Below are 21,964 nucleotides of genomic sequence, written 5' to 3'. Positions count from 1 at the left end.
TCTTCCTCCTCTTGCATTTATTGGAATAGCTTGTGGAGGGTAGGTATTAATTTATCTTTGAATGTTTGGTCAAATTCAACTCTGAAGCCATCCAGTCCAGGAATTTTGTTTGTAGGGTGAATTTTCTTTTAAATGTATTCCATTTATTTCTCCTTCAATATGTTTCATATTAAGGAACTCATTTTTGAATGGAGATATAATTCACATAACACATAATTCACCATTTTTGAAAGTATATAATTCATTGGTTTTTAGTATATCCATAAGGTTGTGGGACCATCACTATCTAATTTCAGAACCCTGTGCCCAGGAGCTGCCATTCTCCATTTCCTGCCTCCCTGGCAGCCATAATTTACTTTCCATCTTGATATATTTGACTATTCTGAATATTTCATATGAAGGAAGTCATATTATTTGTACCCTTTTGATTATGGTTTCTTTCAGTTAGTATAAAATTTACAAAGTTTTGCATGTTATAAAATGCATGTATCAGTCCTTCATTCCATTTTATGGTTGAATGATATTCCATGTATGCATATACCACATTTGTTTATGCATTCATCAGTTAGTTGACATCTGATTTTCTTCCACTATTGAGCTATTATGAATAATGCTGCTATGATCATTCATGTAGAAGTTTTTATATGTACATATGTTTCCATTTCTCTTGGGTAAGTACCTAGGGGTTGAACTGCTAGGTCATGTAATCTCTATCTTTAATTTTTTGAGAAACTGCAAGACTGTTTTTCACAGAAGTGACACCACTTTACATTCCCATCAGCAACGTATGAGGGTTTTAATTTGTCCACATCCTTGTCAACACATGTTATTGTCCTTCTTCTTTATTATAGCTATCTTACTAGGTATTAAGTATATATCTCACTTTGGTTTTTGTTTTGCATCTTCCTAATGTCTAATAATATTGAAAATCCTCTCATATGCTTATTGGCTATTTGTATATCTTTTTGTAAATATGTCTGTTCAAATCATTTTCTTTTTGTTTAGTTGTAAAAGTTTGAAATGTGTTCTACATAGTTAAATTTCACTGAGATAAGACATAAAGAAGATTGGGCTGAATTAATGGCAAATGACAAATCCCTGAATATTGTTAATGAAACATACCTACAAATTTTCTATGGCTTCAGTTATTAACATCTCCTTTCTACCAAATCTGATGTACCTCTTTTAATTGCTAACATTCTGAAAAGTTATTATCTTCTTTCTCAACATGTAGGGTATTAAGCTTAACCATCTCTGGTTTCTGTTTTCTGACCCCTTCATCTGATCGTATTACTGCTGTTAACTCAGTCACTGTGAAGAGGACCACATCTACTGCATCCTTTCTGTTTCTATGGCTAGGGCACATCCCGGCCCTCACTGCCTGGACTGCTTTCTTGCTTGCAGCCTCCTCTCCTTTCAAACCATCCTACACTCTGATCTGAAGTATTTTTCTAAAGCACGACTCTGAGTACACCCCTTTTCTTACTCAAAAGTGTTTACACTTTTGTCCAGACCCATTTTTTCTGTATCTGGTTTTAATCCAATTCACTAAAAAAAAAAAAAAAAAAAACCCAAACTAACTAATTTTGGAGGGGGATTCTATCCTATCATAGTCATAATTTGCTTTTTCTCCTCTGTCATAAATTGTAAGTTTTAAAAAACATATTAATGTAAAAAGAGAAATTAATACAAGACAACATGTTCAAAGAAATTACAAGGCAGCTATGCCATAAAAAATAAAAGTAGATATTAGGAATATTTTCAGTGTGACTCTCATTACTAGAAGTCTGTGGGGATAAAGGGTAAGGTCAAATAAAGATTGAATATATAAAAGTACCAACTGCATTAGAAGTACTTGAAATAATGAGGACATATATTTGTGTCCTATATTAAATGCAGGTAATTTAATGTTTTAGACCTTTTAGTTCTCATGCACTTCTGGCTAACAGTAGCAGTAGGTATTACATTATTGCATAGTCCCGTATTACCAAATAGCAGAAAAGTGTTTTTTATTTTGCAGTTAATATTTTATCTATATCAATATAAATATCATGAATGCAGAGAAAAGTTTCTTTAACAGAAAAAAAGTTCTGTGGCCTAACTCTTACACAAAAGATAAAACCACAAGACCAGGTACAATTCTATGATCTCAGAATTCTATTACATAAAGCAGTAACTTTCAGCCTTTTTCATCTCAAGGCACACAGAAACTAATCACTAAAATCCTGCAGCATACCCAAAAATATATTTTTGCCGATCTGACAAAAATATAGGTATGTTTTTTTATCAAATTACAAAAAAAATACAAAGAATAGTAATTACTTACCCTTACTGCTCCAAAGCGACTTAAAAAAAAAAATCAGCCCTGGCTGGTGTAGCTCAGTGGATTGAGCGCGGGCCTGTGAACCAGACAATCGCGGTTTGATTTCCAGTCAGGGCACATGCCTGGGTTGCAGGCCAGTTCCCAGCAGGGGACACACAAGAGTCAACCATACATTGGTATTTCTCTCCCTCTCTACTTCCCTTCTCCTCTAAATAAATAAAATCTTCAAAAAAAAAATCAGGTGCCTATAGTTGTTCATAAGGATTTCTGGTATTGAGAATTAACCAATCAACCCTATAATGCAATGTGACCAGTAAGACGTGACTCTCTTATAGGACCTATTTATTTATGGTTCAGGACAGAGCATCCAGAGCTGTTGTCGTCATTTTTTAATTTGACAACCTAAGGGAAAAGCAGCCAGTGCCCCCGACTAAATGGGCATTGCAAGTTCTAAGAGTCCTCGCTGCACACTGGTTAAACCGTGCTGGCATACAGCACGGGACCCAGAGGGAGGACAGAGAAGGAAAGTTTTTCTATAATTTTACCTTCAAAACATCTTAATAATCAGATAACAACACTGAATTATTTAGTATTTATTTTAGGGAGTGTACACAATGACTTCACAGTTAAAGACATTGCAGCGTCAGATACACAGAGCTGTCTGCCATAAATGAAACAACATGTATGAATGAACAGACTTACACTTTGCCCACACAGTGAGCATAACTGAGACTCTAAAAAAACTGGTGGACAAAGAAACCCCTTTCTAAAATTCGGGACAAATATAAACACTGGAATTGAGAGAGAAGAAAAGTAGGCTAGAAAAAAGGAGATGTTTTCTATTTTATAGATTTCTCCCCCCTTGGGTATCATTAATACAAAGTGACATTCAAATGCAACCAATGGAGTTTCTTTTTTTTTTCTCACAAAATTCAAGGACATCAGCAGAACCACCTATGTCAGTAATAAAAATAAAAAGTCTTTGACTTTTTAAATGTTATCACACTGTCACAGTGGAATAAAATTAGCTTGAAAAATGGTCTGAAGGCACATGCCGCAGTTCATTACATGTAGCAGCAACAGCAGTGGTTTCCCAACGTTCATAAAGCCGCTCAATTAAATTTACCTCCAGTCAATAATTAGGGGTCCACAAATAAACCCGGGCAATTAAATCAATACTGCCAGGCAATTATATTCCAGAGCCCAGGCTCAGTGGCACAAAAAGGCACTATATCAAACTACAGTATTAAGCAGCCTAATGCCATTTTCAACAGGATATTTTTTACGCTCACCGGCCAGAACAAGCACACATCCAGATCACACTGGGTATGTGTACGACCACACATGTCAGTCAAAAAAGCACCGGGGCTGGTGTCAATACAGCTTTTGTAAAATGTAATGAAGATCTCTACATATGAATTTGTTATTTTTATCCTCATGATAAAATTCCCTTATTGAAAGATCATTTGCATAAGCTGAACATTTAAAAAAGTCATTAAAAAGTTTATTGTTATTATTTTCAACTGAAAAAAAAAACCCCGTAAGAATCATTACTGAACACCTTTGATCTGCCAGGCACTGCCTGGGTGCGGGTGCTGGGTATGCAGTACGGTTCGGAAATGGCATTTCCTCTCAAAAGCAAGTTGTCACTGCAGAAAGCTGTGTTCATACCTGTAGGTCTACACTTAAACAACTTTAAGAAAAAGATTGCCAATCACCTTCCACTACTATTGAAGCAGTTCTCGATGCTGTTCAAAATTTATATATAAAACTGATACTAAAAATATGAATAGTTCATATATTATTTACTTACTCTTGGCTTTTTTAAAACCATAGATACCTCTATCTGTTAACAGAAGTGTGAAATAATTTTCATTTAATATCAGCTTTTTTTTTAATCTCCATACAGAAACATTTACAACTTTCCATAACTCACAGTACAATAATGATTTTTTTGCTATTTTGAGAAACATGGCTTAGCCATTTTTATTCCAGTTCGTTTTTTAAATAAACAATTAAGCTGAATGAAAAACCGATTATGAAAAAGTTCTAGAATACACCGCATGCTGTCGGTGATGTCAAAACAAAAGCTGGCCGACTAGAAAAGCAGGGCTCTCACCTGCCAATAAACTGCCCTTGATCACTTACAAGAGGGGCACGTCCCAGCAGACTGTATGGGTATTAAAAAAATACTTGAAAGGGAAGAAAAAGTATCACACAGGTCACAGCAGCAGTCTCAATGGACCCCTCGGGGAGCTCCACTCGTCTCGGCCTTGTCATCCTCTATGCAGCTCTCCGCTCGGCCCAGAAAACGTCGATAGGAAAATGTTTGAGGGGCCTCTGGTGGAAATTTTTTCATTCTTTCTGCATTGACAGGATGCCAAATCAATATTTACTTCCCACTAACAAGCTGCTCGAGGTCTCAGTAGAAAATATTGTAGAGAATGCGGGAAGACACAGTAATAAACAGCTGTCTGGCTGTGAGGAAAACATGAATTGACTGGAAACAGGTCCATAGTAAAAGGTCACTGAAACCCATGAACTCCTCAGGTGTCCGTATCAACAACTAACTTTAAAGACACATAATAAAGAATCTCTTTTCCTAAGAGAGCTGAGAGAATGGATTCTTTTCAGTCTAGCAAGCATAGAGGTTGACTCAATAATTTAATTAATGCATTTGCTAAGGCCCACGTCGGCTCTTTCCCGAGGTATTTGCTTCATTTGTTAAGTCTAGAAGTACAAATAGAGGGTTAACTTTCTGGCCTACCTGCTGGAATACTTCTATACCTAACAGAAGTAAATAATGTGTGTTTACAAAAAGTTAAGAAACCTAGTGAAAATGGAAGGCTTAGAATTCTTATCTAGAAGTTTTCATATATGTAGTAGAAAATGAAATACCTGTCCTTCAAGAAGTTTCTGAATGTACAGCAGCCATTCCTTATCATTTTCAGCATCTACCTTTGTCCTTTCCAGTTCCTAAAGGATGAAAATATAAATGCTGGTGTTACGTGCATTTAAATGAAGTTAATCATACTGTTAGTTATTGAATAAATCTAGAGAGATATTGGTAAAACTGGATTCAACAAAGAGCAGCCTGGTCTTTTAATAGTAGAGAATATTTAAATCCATGTCCTTTAACATTTAATTTACAAATATTTACATACATGTGGAAGATAAAGCTATACTTCTATAATCACAATATAATCTTAGGATATTTTATTTCTGCCTTCACAGTGGACTTTAAAGTAGGGACTGAGGTGAAAGTAAAAGCAATTAAAATAAAGTGAAAAATAAGATGGAACTGTATGAAAGAATCATTCATAAGTGACCCTCACAATATAGCAAAATCTTTCATCAGAAATGTGACTTGTCAATGGGTAACTAAAGAGTAATTGTTACAATTACAAACAAAATATAATATGGCACGGCTCTGGTGCATTGAAATGGTTGTTTATTTAAGCTATCCAATGGTAGGCACTCCAACTTTAGTGTCGGGAGTCACTAAATATTCTCAACAACTGATTATCAAGGTAAAATATTTCTCAAAGTATAATTTATTCATATGTACAGTTGATTATTTACTAAACTCATGATTACCTTACCGAAAATGGACTTTTCGAAAAGGAAGGGTTTGGGAAACTAACATTTGTTGAAATTTACAGTATGTGAGGTATCGGACTAGACACTTCATGTAGGTTATCACAATGTTTTACATGAGTTTACTAGAGTTTGATGTACAGCTTAAAGGCCGTAAGTCAGGTAGTTTGGGCTCTGCTTGTAAGTCACTCAACTCTTTTGACCTCTGACAGATGCAGGGATCAGTCCAAACAGGCTCTGATCTGTAACTGAGTCTAGTAAGTGTACCAAGTGTGCCGATCCCTCTCAGAGCAGCGTGTTTCTCTGCTCTGGGACCAGAGTCCTTTCTCTTCCCGCAGGACTTCCGTTTCAGCTCCTGTGATGTGCGTGTCACAGTGCACGTTGCAGATGCAGCTCCCGGCTGCGTGCCCAGAGGCAGGGGTGCCATCTCTTCGCAGGGGTGTGTCATCTCTTCTTCGGCACTACAAAGAGGTCCTTTTTTAATTTGCCCAAACAGAGTGGGTGGTTTTTCCCACCTTGTAAAAGAGGCATCTTTGGAGATCACACAAAGGGGAGGGTCCTGTCTCTCAGAATATGTATTTTCTTAATTTTGTTAGGTAATTAATGTTATCATAAGGTATAGATAACACCTTTGCCAGAGATACTATTGTTTCCTCTGTGTCTTATCTTTGACACTATCTCTGATAATATTCTGTCCATCCAAATTCAGAACTGGGTTAGGCCCTGAGGAGAGAAAACTGGTAATTCACTCTCCTTTTCACCCACAGGACCAAAATAATCTCTGTAGGACTCCTCTGGTCTCTGTTCTAAGAATTCTCGGCAGTTTAAAAATCTTTGCAAGTTGTAGCTCCACCGTACTCCTGAAGTTCTTTGAGAAGCTGATGGGAGGACTGGAGTGTGTTCTCGAACAAACATTTAAGCCTATCGTTTTATTTGCTGAGCAAGTATTAATTGGGGAGCTAGGGTCCATCATCTCTAATTTTCCAATGAAAATTTGAACATTAAGGTATTAAATTTCAGAGACTTAACAGTGGAATAACATTGAGTATCGCCCACAGGTTTCACAGCAGACTGTGTACAGGATGAGATTCTGCTGTTCATGAAGTAATAACTATGTCAAAATGCAGTGCCCTTCCCAGGAGGTACAGAGATGCTACTGAAGACTTATATGTATATAAATTCACTCAGATAGGAGTGTTTTACCCAATTTAAAGGAATAAATATATTTTTATATAACTTGATGAACAAAATCTTGAATTTAGTTAGGAAAGCTCCTACCTAGATTTACTACTTTTTCAAATCTCATCCAGGAGGAAGGAATCCTCAAATCAGTGGTGACCCAGCTTAACTAAATCCATTCAACTGGCTTAATAAAAGATACATGATTAATTAAATTAAGGAAAATGGGGGCAGACAGGGAATGATAACAAACATGAATAATAACCAAGTAGTTCTAAAGGTTATAAGTATTGGCTTTTTTTCATATTGCACAGTTAAATTTCTCTGATGGTTTTTGAGTTAATGCTCTTAATGCATCTTTTGTTGGTGCATTAATAATCTTACCTTCATCAATATTATCTCAAAGATAAAATTATAAGAGTTCTAAAACAAATAATGTATTTAAATTCAATGTGCAAAAAGTCCTTCATTAATAAGTCTCTAAAAGATCTTACCACCTCATCTTCTGTGTCCAGTATTTCCTCTAGATCTGACTGTGAAATGTTCAGGATAGAAGCTGCCAAGGTCTGGGCTTTATGAGTTGAGGTTTTATGAGCATCCTTGTTTCTCTGCATTTTTTTAAGCTCTCTGATTTGTCGCCTCATTGTATGGACATCAATTTGTAACTCTTTGACCAAAGCCTGTAACATAATAGAAAGAATGTGGCCTTGTGTGAAAGTAATCCATGAAGATAAAGCACTCAAAACATAATAATGTGAAGATACTAGCAAATCTTTTGTTAGGATTATTGTGATTTTATTTACTTGGGAACATAATGGATTGCTCTTTATTTATTGTCAGTATTCAGTAAAAGCTTTCTTAAATGACCATTAACCAACTGGCTGGATTAAGCAGAGCTCTTCAATGCCTCTTTCAGATTCACCCACGGCTCTTCTGGTGGGGAATGTGCAGCAGGCGGGCTACTTCCCATCATACCAGAGCACAGCGGCTCCCACCAGCTGAGCTAATGCCAAGAGTCAGTTCTATTTATTTCTAAATGTGGATATATTAGTGGTAACAGTTCAGTTACATAATTCATTTAATGATTAAACAAACTGCTGAATTACGCCTGCAGAAAGAGAGTTGTTTGTATTTTATTAAACTGGATTAGAAATGCTTTAGAAGAACTTGAAGACAAGTTGGGTAACAGTGAAATTAAATTATGTGCGGGAAAGACAATACAAGATTTAAAAAATAATAAATATCTAGGATTGCTTCGCAAAAGCCTTTAAGTCCTCTCTTTGAGAAGTTTATAAATACTAGCCCATACCATGCCTGTATGTGCATACGAAAAGAGACCGTTAATCTGATGGGCAGGGCCCTGCCTAGCTTTGTGAGCTGACAGCAGACCAGCTAGATGTTTGGAATGATTTCGTTTTTTTGACAGTTCAGGCAACATTGCAATAAATAATGGTGTTCATATATACATTTTGCAACTCTAGGATGTATCAACAGAAGTGAAATCATTGGACCAAAGGATATGTATAACTATAATTCTGAAAGCTGTTACTTAATTCTCCATGTTAATACCTCCACAAAGGCTGTATGAAAGTACCTTTTTCCATTCCATTAGCAGAACGCCAATCTGGTATTTCAGTGTAGTGTGTTGTTTCACTGTATTTTTAAGTTTCATTTCTCTCATTAAAATACAAAGTTAAGCATCAGCCTTAAGAGGTAATTATCTTTCTTTGTCACATTTTCTATCTTTTTAGTGGTTTATAGGAATTCTTTACATGTTAGGGAAATTATATATTTGTTATATATATCTAAAGTTTTTTATACTTTGTATTTTCTTTTGACAGTAATTATAGTGTTTTATGCCAAGGAAAAATATTTTAAATTTTTTATGTACTTAGTGAGTCTTTTCCTTTCTTACCTTTGAAATTAGTGTGATACTTTAATAAGCATTATCCATAATAAGATATAGACACAATTTCTAGCCATAATTTTTCCTGCTACCTTTAAGATTTTAATTTCAGTTTTAATATTTTTATCTATTAGTAATCATTTAGAAAATTATTATCTAAAATCATACTCAGTTGTCCCACCACCATTCATTAAAGGTCCATCTTTCCCTAACTGACTCCAGATGTGTTTAGGTCAGTGTCTGGACTTTCTATTCTGTTCCACCTCTCTTTTTATTGGCAACGCTTTATAATACATTATAACCAGTGAGACTTTATAATGCATGTTAACATCTGGTAGGGCCTTCACCTTCTTATTAGCCTTCATTTTAAGATTTTTTTCTTGGTAATTTTTGCTTGTTTGGTTTTCCATATGAAATTCAGATTGTCTAGATTCCATCATCTTAAAAAATATCACTGGTAATTTTATTTGAATAATGTTAAATTTTATTTGGATCATGTTAACATTTTAGAATGTTTGGTCTTCCTAATCAAAGATGATGGTATTCCCTTCCAGTTGTTTATATCTTTATTGGTTTCTGGGGATCATTTTTAGGTTTTCTCTCTATAAATCTAGTTTATTCTTAGGCATTTTACTTTGGGGAGACTGCTTCTAATAATGATTACTGTTTGCATATATAAAGATTGTTAAATATATTTAGCGTACTGAAGTTCCTTATTTGTTGTAAATTTTCAGCTCATTTCTAGAAATTGAGTCATACCTGAAAATATTGATAATCTTATCTCCTAATTTCCAAATTTTATACTTCTTATTTTTTTCTTTTCTTGTTGTACTGGTCATTAAGTTTCTCCTGAATAATATTACATAGTAATATCAATTAACATACTTGACTTGTTCATTTTAATGGTAGTCTGTCGACTTCCTAGGAAATACTATGCCAACTTTTGAGTTGAGAGACATTTTAATATGTCAAGAATTATATTTTATTAATGCATAATATATAGCTTAACGAGGTTAACTACTGACTCATTTTACTTTTACTTCTTATTAAATAAATATCAAATTGTCTTAAATCCATTTTAATATCTATATAAACTAACATGATTTTAATCATAAATTAATAGAATTATTAATAGTTTTCTTAGTATCAAATGATGTTTGCATTTATGGAATAAATTCCACTTGCTGTGATAAATTATTTTTTGTTATGCTGCTAAATTCTATTTGCTAATATTTTATCTAGGATTCTATATTAATGAGATTGAATAGTTTTAGTTTTGTATAATCTTCCAAAAATTTAGAAGGATCTTTCTCTTTCCATGTGCTGTAGTAGTTTGAATTTATCTGCTCTTTACTGGTGTGATAGTAGCCATCTGAACTTGGCTTGGTATCTAATGCAGATTTTAAGGATTTAGTTTAGCAAGATTTGATGGTGATCTGCATCTCTGTAGCCAACACCTTCTTCAAAATATAGAACACCTTCATGTTCCAGAGATTTCCCTGATGAAGCAACCTGAAATTCCTGGGATGAACCTCTTCCTTGGCAATTCCTCCCCCACACCGAGAGCAACTGTTGTGATTTATATCATCTTAAAGTTGCTTATTCTCTATGTCATATAAATGAATCCTCATACACTATGTACTCTTTTATCTGACTTCTTTTGTTTCTGGTGTTTTAAAGAGTCATTCACATTATTTTGTGAATCTGTAATTTGCTTTTTCTTTAAATAAATACATAATTTCAACATATTAATTCACCTATATACAGCCAGCGATATATATTTTCTGAGATAATTTCATTTTCTTACTTTTTGCTTTGTCTGCTAACTTGCTTTTGTTTGCTCCTATGTCTCACCATCTTTTACCTAAATTATTACATTTACTTCCCTCTTAAACAAGTGCTTTTAAGAGGAAATTATTTCATTCATATCTATAATTCATACTAAAGTATGAATTTGCTCTGTGGCAACTTTTCTGTGGTGAAACTTCTTTTCCTGCCATTTACTTTTTCTGTTTATTTCCACCATTTTTACTCTACTGAGTTCATATAGAGAGTGTATTGCTTCACTTTCAGGATGCATTTTTTAAAAGATTTTATTTATTTACCTTTGAGGGAAAGGGAAGGAGAGAAGGAGAGAAATATCAATGTATGTTTGCCTCTCATGAGTTCCCTGCTGGGAACTGGCCTGAAGCCCAGGCATGTGCCCTGACTGGGAATCGAACCATGATCGTGTGGTTCGCAGGCCCACGCTCAATCCACTGAGCTACACCAGCCAGGGCTCAGGATGTATTTTTGAAGAAGAAAAGTTTTTCCTGGACCACCGATTACGTGGCATAGGAGCCTATGCTATTTTCTGGACTGGTGAAATCTCATATGAATTTCATTTTTTCTGATGAATTCTGTTAATGAGTTTTTTTGTTTTTTTTTTAGAATGTAAGGCATCTCTGTTTGGGGATGCTATGAGAAAAGCTGCTTTCTACAGATAGATAAGCCTCATCTGTGTGGTTCTGCCTTAAGCTCTGCCTTCTCTTCTCATTGAAAACAAACCAGTTCTGGGAAGCTCCTATCACAAGTCACAGCAGATCCATTCCACTGTGGCCAACAGGAGAGTCAGGGTTTGCACCTCGTGGGACCTTCATCTTCCAAGGGTATATTGTTGCTTGATCTCCCAGACGTCTGCAGCACCTAAGTATTCTCCCTCTGCTGCCTTTGCATGATTTCATCTTGCCTGGTTTTGGCTGCTCTTCCAGGTATTTCAAAGTACAGTTTTAGTTGTGACCTAGGTTTGCTGGAAAAAGGATTTGAAGTTTTGTTTCTCATTCTCCCTATCTGTTGTATGGTTCCAAGGGAGAGAAGGGGAGACATGATTTTATCTCTCTATAATCAAGTCAAAATTCTTCAAAGTGCATTTTCTCTAATCTTTTACTATGAAACATTTCAACCATGCAGAAAACTTTAAAGAAATGTATAGTGTACAACCATGTACCCACTACCTACATAGTACAGTTAACTCTTGCTATACTTGCTTTACCATGTATCTGTCTACCCATTGACCCAACTGCTGTGTTATGCGTTTCAAAGGAATTTGCAGATACCTGTTCAGTTCTCCCCTAAACTGTTCAGCACTCATATAATTAGCTAAAGATCAATATTTATAGTTCTCTTCATTGCTTTTTGAGATAAAAATTATATGCAGTGAGATTCATCAGTCTTAATTGTATAGTTTTATGAACTTTTGACAATGAAAACATAGGGTACCCACACCCAGATCAGAGTAAAGTACACTTCCATCACTCCAGAAAGTTCATGGTGTCTCTTCCTAATCAGTCCCAACCCCCAGCCTCAAGAGGCGAGACCAGTCTCTGGCATTTTTTTCTCTACATATTAGTTTTGCCTGTTCTATCAATTCATGTAAATATAATCACAGAGTATGTGTTACTGTATTTTGTGTTTGGATTCTTTCACTTATAAAGTTTTTGAGATTCATGTACATTGTTATATGCATAAGTAGTTCATTTCTTTTTATTGCTGAGTCGTATTTTATTATATAATTACGATGCTGAGTTGTAGACGGACATCTGGGCTATTTTCAGTTCCTGAGAATTATGAATAAAATGGCAATAAATATTCCTGATAACACACTCTGTGTGTATGTGTGTATACACATATACATTTCCCTTTGAGTAAATACCTAGAATTGCTGAGTCATACCATACGTGACTGTTTTATTTATCACAAACCTCTGCAGTTTTTCCCCAAATCTTACATCACTAACAATGGATGAAAATCTCCAATCTCCAAATTCTTTCCAATACTGGTGGTTTACATGTGTTTTCTTGAATTTATTTCTAAGAATTTTATTTTTTGATGCTATTATAAATTGAAGATTTTTATTTCCTTTTCCAATTATTTACTGCTATGGTATAAAAATGCATTTGATTTCTGTACTGTGACATGGTATCCCATGAAATGGCTAAACTCTCTTGTTAATACTAGTTTTATAAATCTTTAGGATTTTCTATGTAAAGAATCATGTCTTATCAGAGAAATGTAAATCACAACAACAAGATATCACCTCACACACATTAGGATGGCTACTATTAAAAATAAAACAGAAAACAGCAAGTGTTGGCAAGAACACGGAGATATTGGAACACTTGTGCAGTCTGGTTGGGAGTGTAAAATGGTGGAACTATACTCTGTCCTAAAACTCTATGTACCTATGTCTGCACTAATCACCCTGTTTTATTTACCACAGCTTTGTAGTATGTCTTGATGTTTGTTAAGGAAAATCCTTCTCTCCCTGCCCATTCTTCTCCTTCTTCAGCTGTCTTCATCCCTTTTCTCTTACTTATGTTTTGGAATCAGTTTGTCCATATCTGATCTGCACTGACATTTAGATTAATTTTGGAATGAATTCTCACATTTGCAATACTGATTCTTCCCATTCAGAAAGACAGTATATCTCCCCAGTTACTTAGGGTTTTTAAAATGTCTTTCAGTGTTTTATCATTTGCTTTATAGGTCTCTTCATTTCTTGAAATATTTACTCCTCAGTATTTAACAGTTATTTTTTATTGTTATAAATAGAAGTTTTAAAATAACATTTTAAAACATTATTTGTAAAGACTACTTTATTTTACATGTTGACCTTGTTTTGAATGTGTTGAATAATCTGGCTGGTTTTACCAGTTTACAATTTTATTCTCTTGGATTTTCAAGGTACGTAAACATGTCATTAACAATCAGTTTGATTGTCTACATTCCTATAATTATATATTTTTCTTGTTTCTTTGAATTTTCTAAATCTGCAGAATAAGTGTTGATCGTAGCAATGAAAGAGGCATCTGTGCCTCATTCTTAACCATAATGAAAATTCTTCTAATATTGCACATAAAGGAATGATGCTTAATGTAGATTTCTGATAGGTATTTTCTAGCTCATACATCAGATAAGACACAAGTTTGATTGCTGTTATAATGGTCACAAATAAAAGTAGCCAAATGAGTTGGAATTCTATTTCATTTTCCTATAAAATTCGAAGCATAAGCATTCCAAGGTTATATAACAGCTTCACAAATTTGGGAACCCATTTTCCTTCTATGTTTTTGGTCCGTCATTTTTAAAAACAGCTTTTAACTAGATTTATTGAGACGCAGTATTTTTATACTACATACCTTAAAGTTTATCCACTTAAAGTAATGTATTTTTATTAGGAACTTTCAAAATCGCTGTCATTTACCTTTTTTATATAACAGGATGGAGTTAATTAAAATTTGACTGTATTATAAAACTGCTCGGAGAGGGGAGGTTAGAGGGTGTAGGGACTGAGCAAAAAGGAAAAAGGACTCATGGACATGGACAACATGGTGGTGACTGCTGGGGGGAGCGGGGTATAAGGGGACTAAATGGTAATGGGAAAACATAATAAAGAAAAATAAATACACACATACACAAAAATGCTTATAAATTATAATTAGGAAGTGATGTCACCAAAATAGTGGAGTACAAGACCCAGCCTCCTTCTTGCCACAAAGACCAACAATCAGCTACATATACAAAAAGTCCTGTAGTAAAATACAGCTCTGAAGTCCACTTAAGAAACTTCAAGAACACAATGGAACAAAAACCTGAGAATAACTGTGCACAGAGGAAAGGAAGGAGTTCATTTGCCCGCCTCATCCCATCCGCGAGGCCAGTACTGCTGATCACCAAGATGGAATTTCCTTTTGTCAAGAAATGGAGAATGGGGTGAACAACCAGCTTCCCCAGCCTTCCAGGGTACCACATAAAGGACCCACTTCCGTTTCACTCCACCCAGAAACTGGCAGAGCCGAGATGTACAGGAAGAAGGGCTGCAGCCACCAATATCTGCCATATAGTGAGAGCAACCAGAGGTCGCAGCAGCCTGCTCTGTGGAGGACCCCAACAGCTCTTGCCACAGAAGAAACTAATGGCCTGGATAGCCACCACAGACAGCCTGGAGGTTTTGCACACCCGAATTTCTCTCTGTTCCCTGAACCCCACTGGGCCCCAGGACCTGCACCGAAAGCCACTCTGGCCTCTGCCACTGCACAGGAGCTAAATGCCAGCCTAGAGCTTGCAGCTGATCTTCACTGCTGCGCGTGTGCATGAGGCTAACCCTTCCAGCACCTGCTTGCCACTGGCCTGACTCCTGTCACTGGCTTCCAATGACCTGGGAATGCCTGTGGTACGGGCTGGTAGCCACAGGACTGCATGCCAACAGCCAAGGCCCCCAGAGCGGTTGTGGGCCCAGATCTGGCCCCATCTCCTGTCACTGTCCTGTACCCCTGGACTCTCCTGCAGCTGGCCCCTCCAGCTAGGCTCCTGCACACTCCCGGCCCCACTGCCATCATGGGCCTCCACTGCCATGTGAGACTCTGCATTAAGCAAAAAGATCTCAAATAAACAATATAACTTTTCACCTAAGGAACAAGAAAAAGTTAAAAACCCAAGCCTAAAGTTAGTGAAAGGAAGAAAATAACAAAGATAAGGGGGAAAATTAATGAAATAGAGATGACAAAAGACAATAGAAAAGATCAATGAAACTAAGAGAGTTTTCTGAAGGGATAAACAAAATAGATAAAACTTTAGCTAGATTTAATAAGAAATAAAGAAAGAACTCAAAGACACTTAGAAATTAAAGAAAAGATTACAACTGATACTGAAGAAATACAAAGAATCATGAAGAGGCTATTACAGACAATTATACACCAACAAACTGGACAACCTAGAAGAAATGAATAAATTCTGAGAACATACAACCAATTAAGACTAAATCATGAAAAAAGATAAAATATGAACAGACCAATACTGAGTAAAGAGAGTGAATGAGCAATCAAAAACCTCCCAAGAAAGAAAAGCCCAGGACATGATGACCTCACTGGTGAATTCTACCAAACATTTAAAGAAGAATTAGTATCAATCTTTCTCAAGTGCTTCCAAAAAAAAAAGAAGCACAGAGAATACTCTCAAATTCATTTTATAAGGCTAGCATTATTCAGACACCAAACCCAAACAGGGAAACTACAAGAAAAGAAAACTACCGGTCAATATCCCTGATGAATATAAATACAAACATTCTCAACAAAATATTAGCAAACTAAATTTAACAACACATTAAAAAAATTATACACTATACTCAAGTGGGATTTATCCCTGAGATGTAAGGATGGATGGATCAACAAATGCAAGTCAATAAACATGATACACCATATTAACAAAATACAGGATACGAATTCTGTGATCATCTCAACAGGTGCAGCAAAAACGATGGACAAAGTCTAAGATCATTTCATGATAAAAATTCTCAATAAAATGGGTGTAGAAGGGACATATCTCACATAATAAAGTCCATATATCACAAGCCCAAAGCTAACATTATACTCACTGGGAAAAGACGAAAGCTTTCCCCTTCTGGTCAGGAATAAAAGAAGGGTGCCCACTCTCACCACTCTTATTCTACTTAGTACTGGGAGTCTAAGCAAGAAAACAATAAAAGGCATCAAAATCAGAAAGAAAGAAGTAAAATTGTCTTTCTTTGCTTGTGACATGATCTTATATAAAGAAAATCCTAAAGACTTCACCTAAAACCTATTAAAACCAATCAACAATTTCAATAAAGTTGCAGAATACAAAATCAACATATAAAAGTTAGCTGTGTTTCTATACACTAACCACAAAACACCTGAAAAAGAAAATAATTCCACTTATAATAGTACCCAAAACAATGAACTGTTAGAACTAACTTTAACCAAGAAAGTAAAAGATATGTAAGAAATTGATGAAAGAAATCAAAGACACAAATACATGAAAAGATATCCCGCTAGTGGAGCAGAAGAATATTGTTAAAATGTCCATACTACTCAAAGCCATCTATAGATTCAGTGTAATCCCTATAAAAAATCCAGTCATTTTTCACAGAAATAGAGCAAACAATTCTAAAACTGATATGCAACCACAAAAAACCCTGAATAGCCAAAGTAGTCTTGAAAAAGAATGAAGCTGGAGACACTGCACTTCCTGATTTCAAACTACGTACAACTTATACAACCCAATAGCCAAAACCCAAGTAATCCAATTTACAAATGGGCAAAAAATCTGAAGGGACATTTTTTTCAAAGAACACATACTAATGGCCAACAAGTACAAAAAAGATGCTCAACCTTGTTAATCATCAGGGAAGTACAAGTCAAAACCACAATGAAACAATGTCTCATACCTGTTAGGAGGGCTATCGATGGCACCAATGGACAAGAGATAACAAATGGTGTTGAGGATGTGGGGGGAAGGGAACCCTTGGGCACTGTTGTGGGAATGTAAATACCGTATTTTTCGGACCATAAGACACACTTAGGTTTTAGAGGAGGAAAACAGGGGAAAAAATTTTTGAAGCAAAAAATGTGGTAAAATATTTAATAACATAGTACTTCACCAATGTAAATGAACTCAACAGCAGCATTAACAACCATTATTCCTCCCAAATTTGTGGAGGGGAAATGTGCATCTTGTAGTCTGAAAAATATGGTAGGTGCAGCAACTATGAAGAACAGTGTGAAGGGTCCTCAAAAAAATTAAAAATAGAACTACCACATGATCCGGCAATCTAATCTCTGGGTATATACCCAAAGGAAATAAAATCAAGACTCCAAAGAGATGTCTGCAGTCCCACGTTCATTGCAGAATTATTCACAATAGCCAAGATATGGAAACCACCTAACTGTCCATCAGTAGATAGATTAAAAAAATTTGGTACATATATATATATAATGAAGTAGTATTCAGTCACAAAAAAGAAAGAAATCCAGCCATTTGTGACAACACAGATGGACTTTGAAAGAGTTATGCTTATTAGTAGAAGTCCAACAAAAGACAAATACCATGTAATCTCACTTATATGTGGAATCTCAAAAAGCCGAACTTATTTGCCAGGGGCTGGGAATGGGGGTGGGAAATGAGATAGTGGTCAAAGGGTAAAAACTCCCAGTCATAAGGAGAGTGTGTTCCAGGGACCTAAAACACAGCATAGTGACCATAGTTTAAAATACTGTATTATATATTTGAAAATTGCTATGGGAGTATATTTAAATGTCCTCACCATAATTACAAGAATAAAATGGCAAGAAGCACTTCATCATACACCGTGTGTATACATGTATCAAATCATCATGTTATATATCTTAAAAAAATGTTTCGTGTGATTATATCTCAAAACTGGAAAAAAAGGACACTAAAAAAACCTTAAGAGACAAGATCAGTGAGCCAAAGTATTAACAACTGTACATATAAAAATAAAATTATAATGCTCCATAAATGTTCTCACTGAAGAAGCAGGACATTTACATGCCCAAAACATCTTTCTAAATCTCACCAAAGCAAGTACATACTGATAATTGAATGATTTGAGCTTTAGGCTAAATGTTGATCTTTGGCTGATATTTATTTCACAGCTAACAAAAACCATTGAGAAGATGAAATTTGGCATATGACTCTCACATACAAGACCATTAACAAGTCTATATCAGGGCTCAATCAAACTGAGCAAATACTTCTAGAAATTCCCCTGTGTGTTTTATTCAGTTATTAAGAGAATTCAAAGCCTCAATTCTGCCGCATCTATCCAGCCCAGATGCTCAAAGTACTTGATTTTACTCCAGGGCATAATTCCACATTCAAGACTAGATCTAGAACAGATGGCCACTCCACCTCTTCTATAATCTTGTTGTGCCCTATGAATAAATGAAAAGACTAAAGGGAACACAGATTCTACAACAGGGCCAGAATAAACATTATTACTATTAATACTACTAATAATATTTATTAAGTACTTTTGTGTACATGGTACCCTAATAGCTCTGCATGGAGTGAGTCCTGGTGATCTAATGTTCCATGTAGGGACTATGTACAGTCTTCATGCTCACTAAAGAGTTTTCAGTCTGAGCAGTGATTAAATAAGTGTCCAGTACTATTCTTGAAGCAGCTATAAAATCAATTCTTCAGGACTTTAGTGAGACTTATGTGTAAGTGCTTTGAGAATAATGAATGACAATGTCTCTGCGCTCATGTTGGCTATAATCTATTGTACTTGAAATAAAAGAAAAATATGAGCTCACAGTTACATGTTAATTTATATGGTACATACAATAAATATTCAGGAGACAAATGAGAGCCAGACAACGAGGATGACTACTACTACTACTACTACTACTGCTACTACTGCTAGCTGAGACTTAGATAGCTCTTGTGATATATGAGGCAATGCTTTGTTTAACTTATTTAAATGCTCATCTCAGGTATGTTCCATTATTGCACTCATTCTATAAATGGGGAGACTGAGGTGCAGAGGATCAAGTCACTTGCCTGCAACAATATAGCTAGTAACTGGCAGAGTAGGGCTTTTACCTCTTAACTGCAAAATTAAAGAAGGGATTCATGTACAAGGGAGGCACTAAATTGAATATGAAGGATTTAGAGCAAAGAGCAAAGAGGGAAAGGCATGTCAATAGAGAAGCAGAACTTGAGCAAAGGCAGCAATGAGCATAATATGGGTGAAAGTAGGAGAGCTGTATAAAAGATTAATTTTAAGCAGAATAGGGTCAAATTATAAAAGGTCTTAAAATTTTTAAAAGGTTTCAGCTTAGATGTAACGCAGTGGGGTTCAGAAAGTCACTGACAGTATGTTGCCCAAGATGGTGGCTCCGGAGCGTGCCTACTAGTCCTAGGGCCAGAGGTGCAAGGAAGGGAAGAATGATATCATCTCATCCCGAGAACCAAACACCCAGCCACTGCCACAGTTTCAGTTTGGGCATTAATTTGCTGGTGGCTCTTTATTAGAAAAATTGATTAAGCAGCAGAAGTGGTGCCAGTATCAAATGCACATTGGCGCTAAAACATAGTTAGAAAAAGCAAATGTCAAACTACCACTAGAGGTCCTAAGTGCTAAGGGGTGCTGTTAAATACCAAAATGATATTTTGTTATGAAGATTAAATTCATAAAAAATTTAAGGCAGTATTTGAAAAACTGTGTTATGCATAATACTCTCTTAGTTAATTTGTTAAATGCAGATTATTGAGCCCCACCAGTTGAGATTTTAAGTCAATAAATTTAGGGCCCAATATTATGCATTCTATTTAAAGGCAATAAAATCACACTGTGGTTAAAGCCACAATGAGATGCCACCTCACACTGGTCAGAATGGCCAATATAAACACATCAACAAACAAGTGCTGGTGAGGATGTGGAGAAAAGGGAACCCTAGTGCACTGTTGCTGGGAATGCAGACTGGTGCAGCCACTGTGGAAAACAGTATGGAATTATGCAGCTAAAAGTCAAATAAAAATAGTTTTACATCATGAATAAAATACTGAAAATAAGATAAAGAGTGAGACAATTTGATAAGCATTTGGAAGAAATGATATTTTAAATCTGGAAAAGGTAAATTACATTTAATCAAATCAATACTCTGCAATCACTTAGGGTCTTCTCAGTTAAGCATTATTGGTTTGACTTTAGACCAGTTAAAACCTTTATTCAGAGATAAAAGAGATTAATTCACTTATTCTGTATATATTCTTAAAAATTAAAAAATTCCCAAAATGTCCATGGTTTCCAAACAAAGTAAGGGAATCGTTCTAAATGGGGTACTACTAACACTGGCATAAAGTTCTGTAAGCCCCTAATTTAAAGGAATGAAGAATGTAGCATCAGACATAAGATACAGTTATTTGCTATCTTATATCCAGTATCTAACTCCAGGAACATTATATCTTTAAATTAAAATCAATACCTAAGGGGATAAGGGAACTTGAAAATATTCTACAACAGGTTGACCAGTAGACTGTCTCAACTGGGACATAAGAGATCCCACCCTACTCATCTATCTAGGGAGATAACCCCCAAAAAATTTACTTGAAAAACTAATATAATAATATATAATATAATATGCTTTAATATATGAGGTCTGTCTGGGAAAAGTTCAGCCACTGTCAATATAATGAGAACAGTTTGCACTACATCAATGTAACCCGGCACCCAAGGACAGTGGACTGGAATGCGCATGTGTGAGCCATGACAACTTCACTGTACTAGTCAGTGGGGATGGTAGTTGCCTTTGAATAAGCATGTGTACTGTATGGCCTTTGCATTCAAAATAACTGAACAAGTAGAGCAATTAATCTGCATTAAATTTTGTGTTAAGATTCAACATTCCTCTGTGGAAACTATTTGGATAATTCAGAAAGCCACTGCTAAGGGCGACTCCTGATTGGCAGCTTTATCACAACAATGTGCCCATTCACGCATCCCATCTCAAGTGCAAAGTTTTTTGGTGAAATATCAAATTACCCAGGTGACTCAGTCCCCCTACAGCCCAGATTTGGCACCCTGTGACTTCTGGCTTTTCCTAAAACTAAATCACCTTTGAAAGGGAAGAGATTTCAGACCATCAATGACATTCAAGAAAATATGATGGGGCAGCTGATGGCGATTGGGAGAACTGTGTGAGGTCCCAAAGTGCCAACTTTGAAGGGGACTGAGGTGACATTGTCCTATGTACAATGTTTCTTGTATCTTTAATAAATGGCCCTAGTTTTCATATTACATGGCTGGACACCTCTGGACTCACGTGATATATATATATATATATATATATATATATATATATATATAGCAAGTACAATTGTGTGCATTAAATAATAGTGGGGTTATATGAAAGGAGATACTGGCGATGTTTTATTCCATTGGAGGACACAGTTTAACTTCATTTTATAAAGATTACAAAATTGAAAACATTTTATATATTTAAGTAAATTTCTACTGCTATGATATGCTAGTTTTTAATAATGCAAGCCATGTAAAAAAAAGTAGTATGAGAAACTTAATCTCACCCAAGATCGCTTGAAAATCGAAAAAGAGCCCTGACTGGGTGACTCAGTTGGTG

At 35.6% G+C, this 21,964-nt stretch overlaps 1 protein-coding gene across 4 annotated transcripts in view; it reads right to left on the bottom strand.

Moving 5' to 3' along the window:
• The window catches only part of CNTLN (centlein), a 295,925-nt gene that overhangs the window by 10,390 nt on the left and 263,571 nt on the right, over positions 1–21,964 (bottom strand). For all 4 annotated transcript variants that reach the window (XM_053656339.1, XM_053656340.1, XM_053656341.1 and 1 more), the window contains 2 exons: positions 7,594–7,779; positions 5,222–5,299 (listed from right to left, as the gene is read on the bottom strand). In XM_053656339.1, the coding sequence (XP_053512314.1) occupies positions 5,222–5,299; positions 7,594–7,779 (264 nt within the window). The remainder of the gene's footprint in view (positions 1–5,221; positions 5,300–7,593; positions 7,780–21,964) is intronic.

This window comes from Artibeus jamaicensis, unplaced genomic scaffold, assembly GCF_021234435.1.
Source record: "Artibeus jamaicensis isolate MK-2021 breed Jamaican fruit bat unplaced genomic scaffold, CSHL_Jam_final scaffold_1964, whole genome shotgun sequence".
Taxonomy (NCBI): Eukaryota; Metazoa; Chordata; class Mammalia; order Chiroptera; family Phyllostomidae; genus Artibeus; species Artibeus jamaicensis.
The sequence above is the reverse complement of the archived record's forward strand: the minus strand, read 5'-3'. Positions and strand labels throughout refer to the sequence as shown.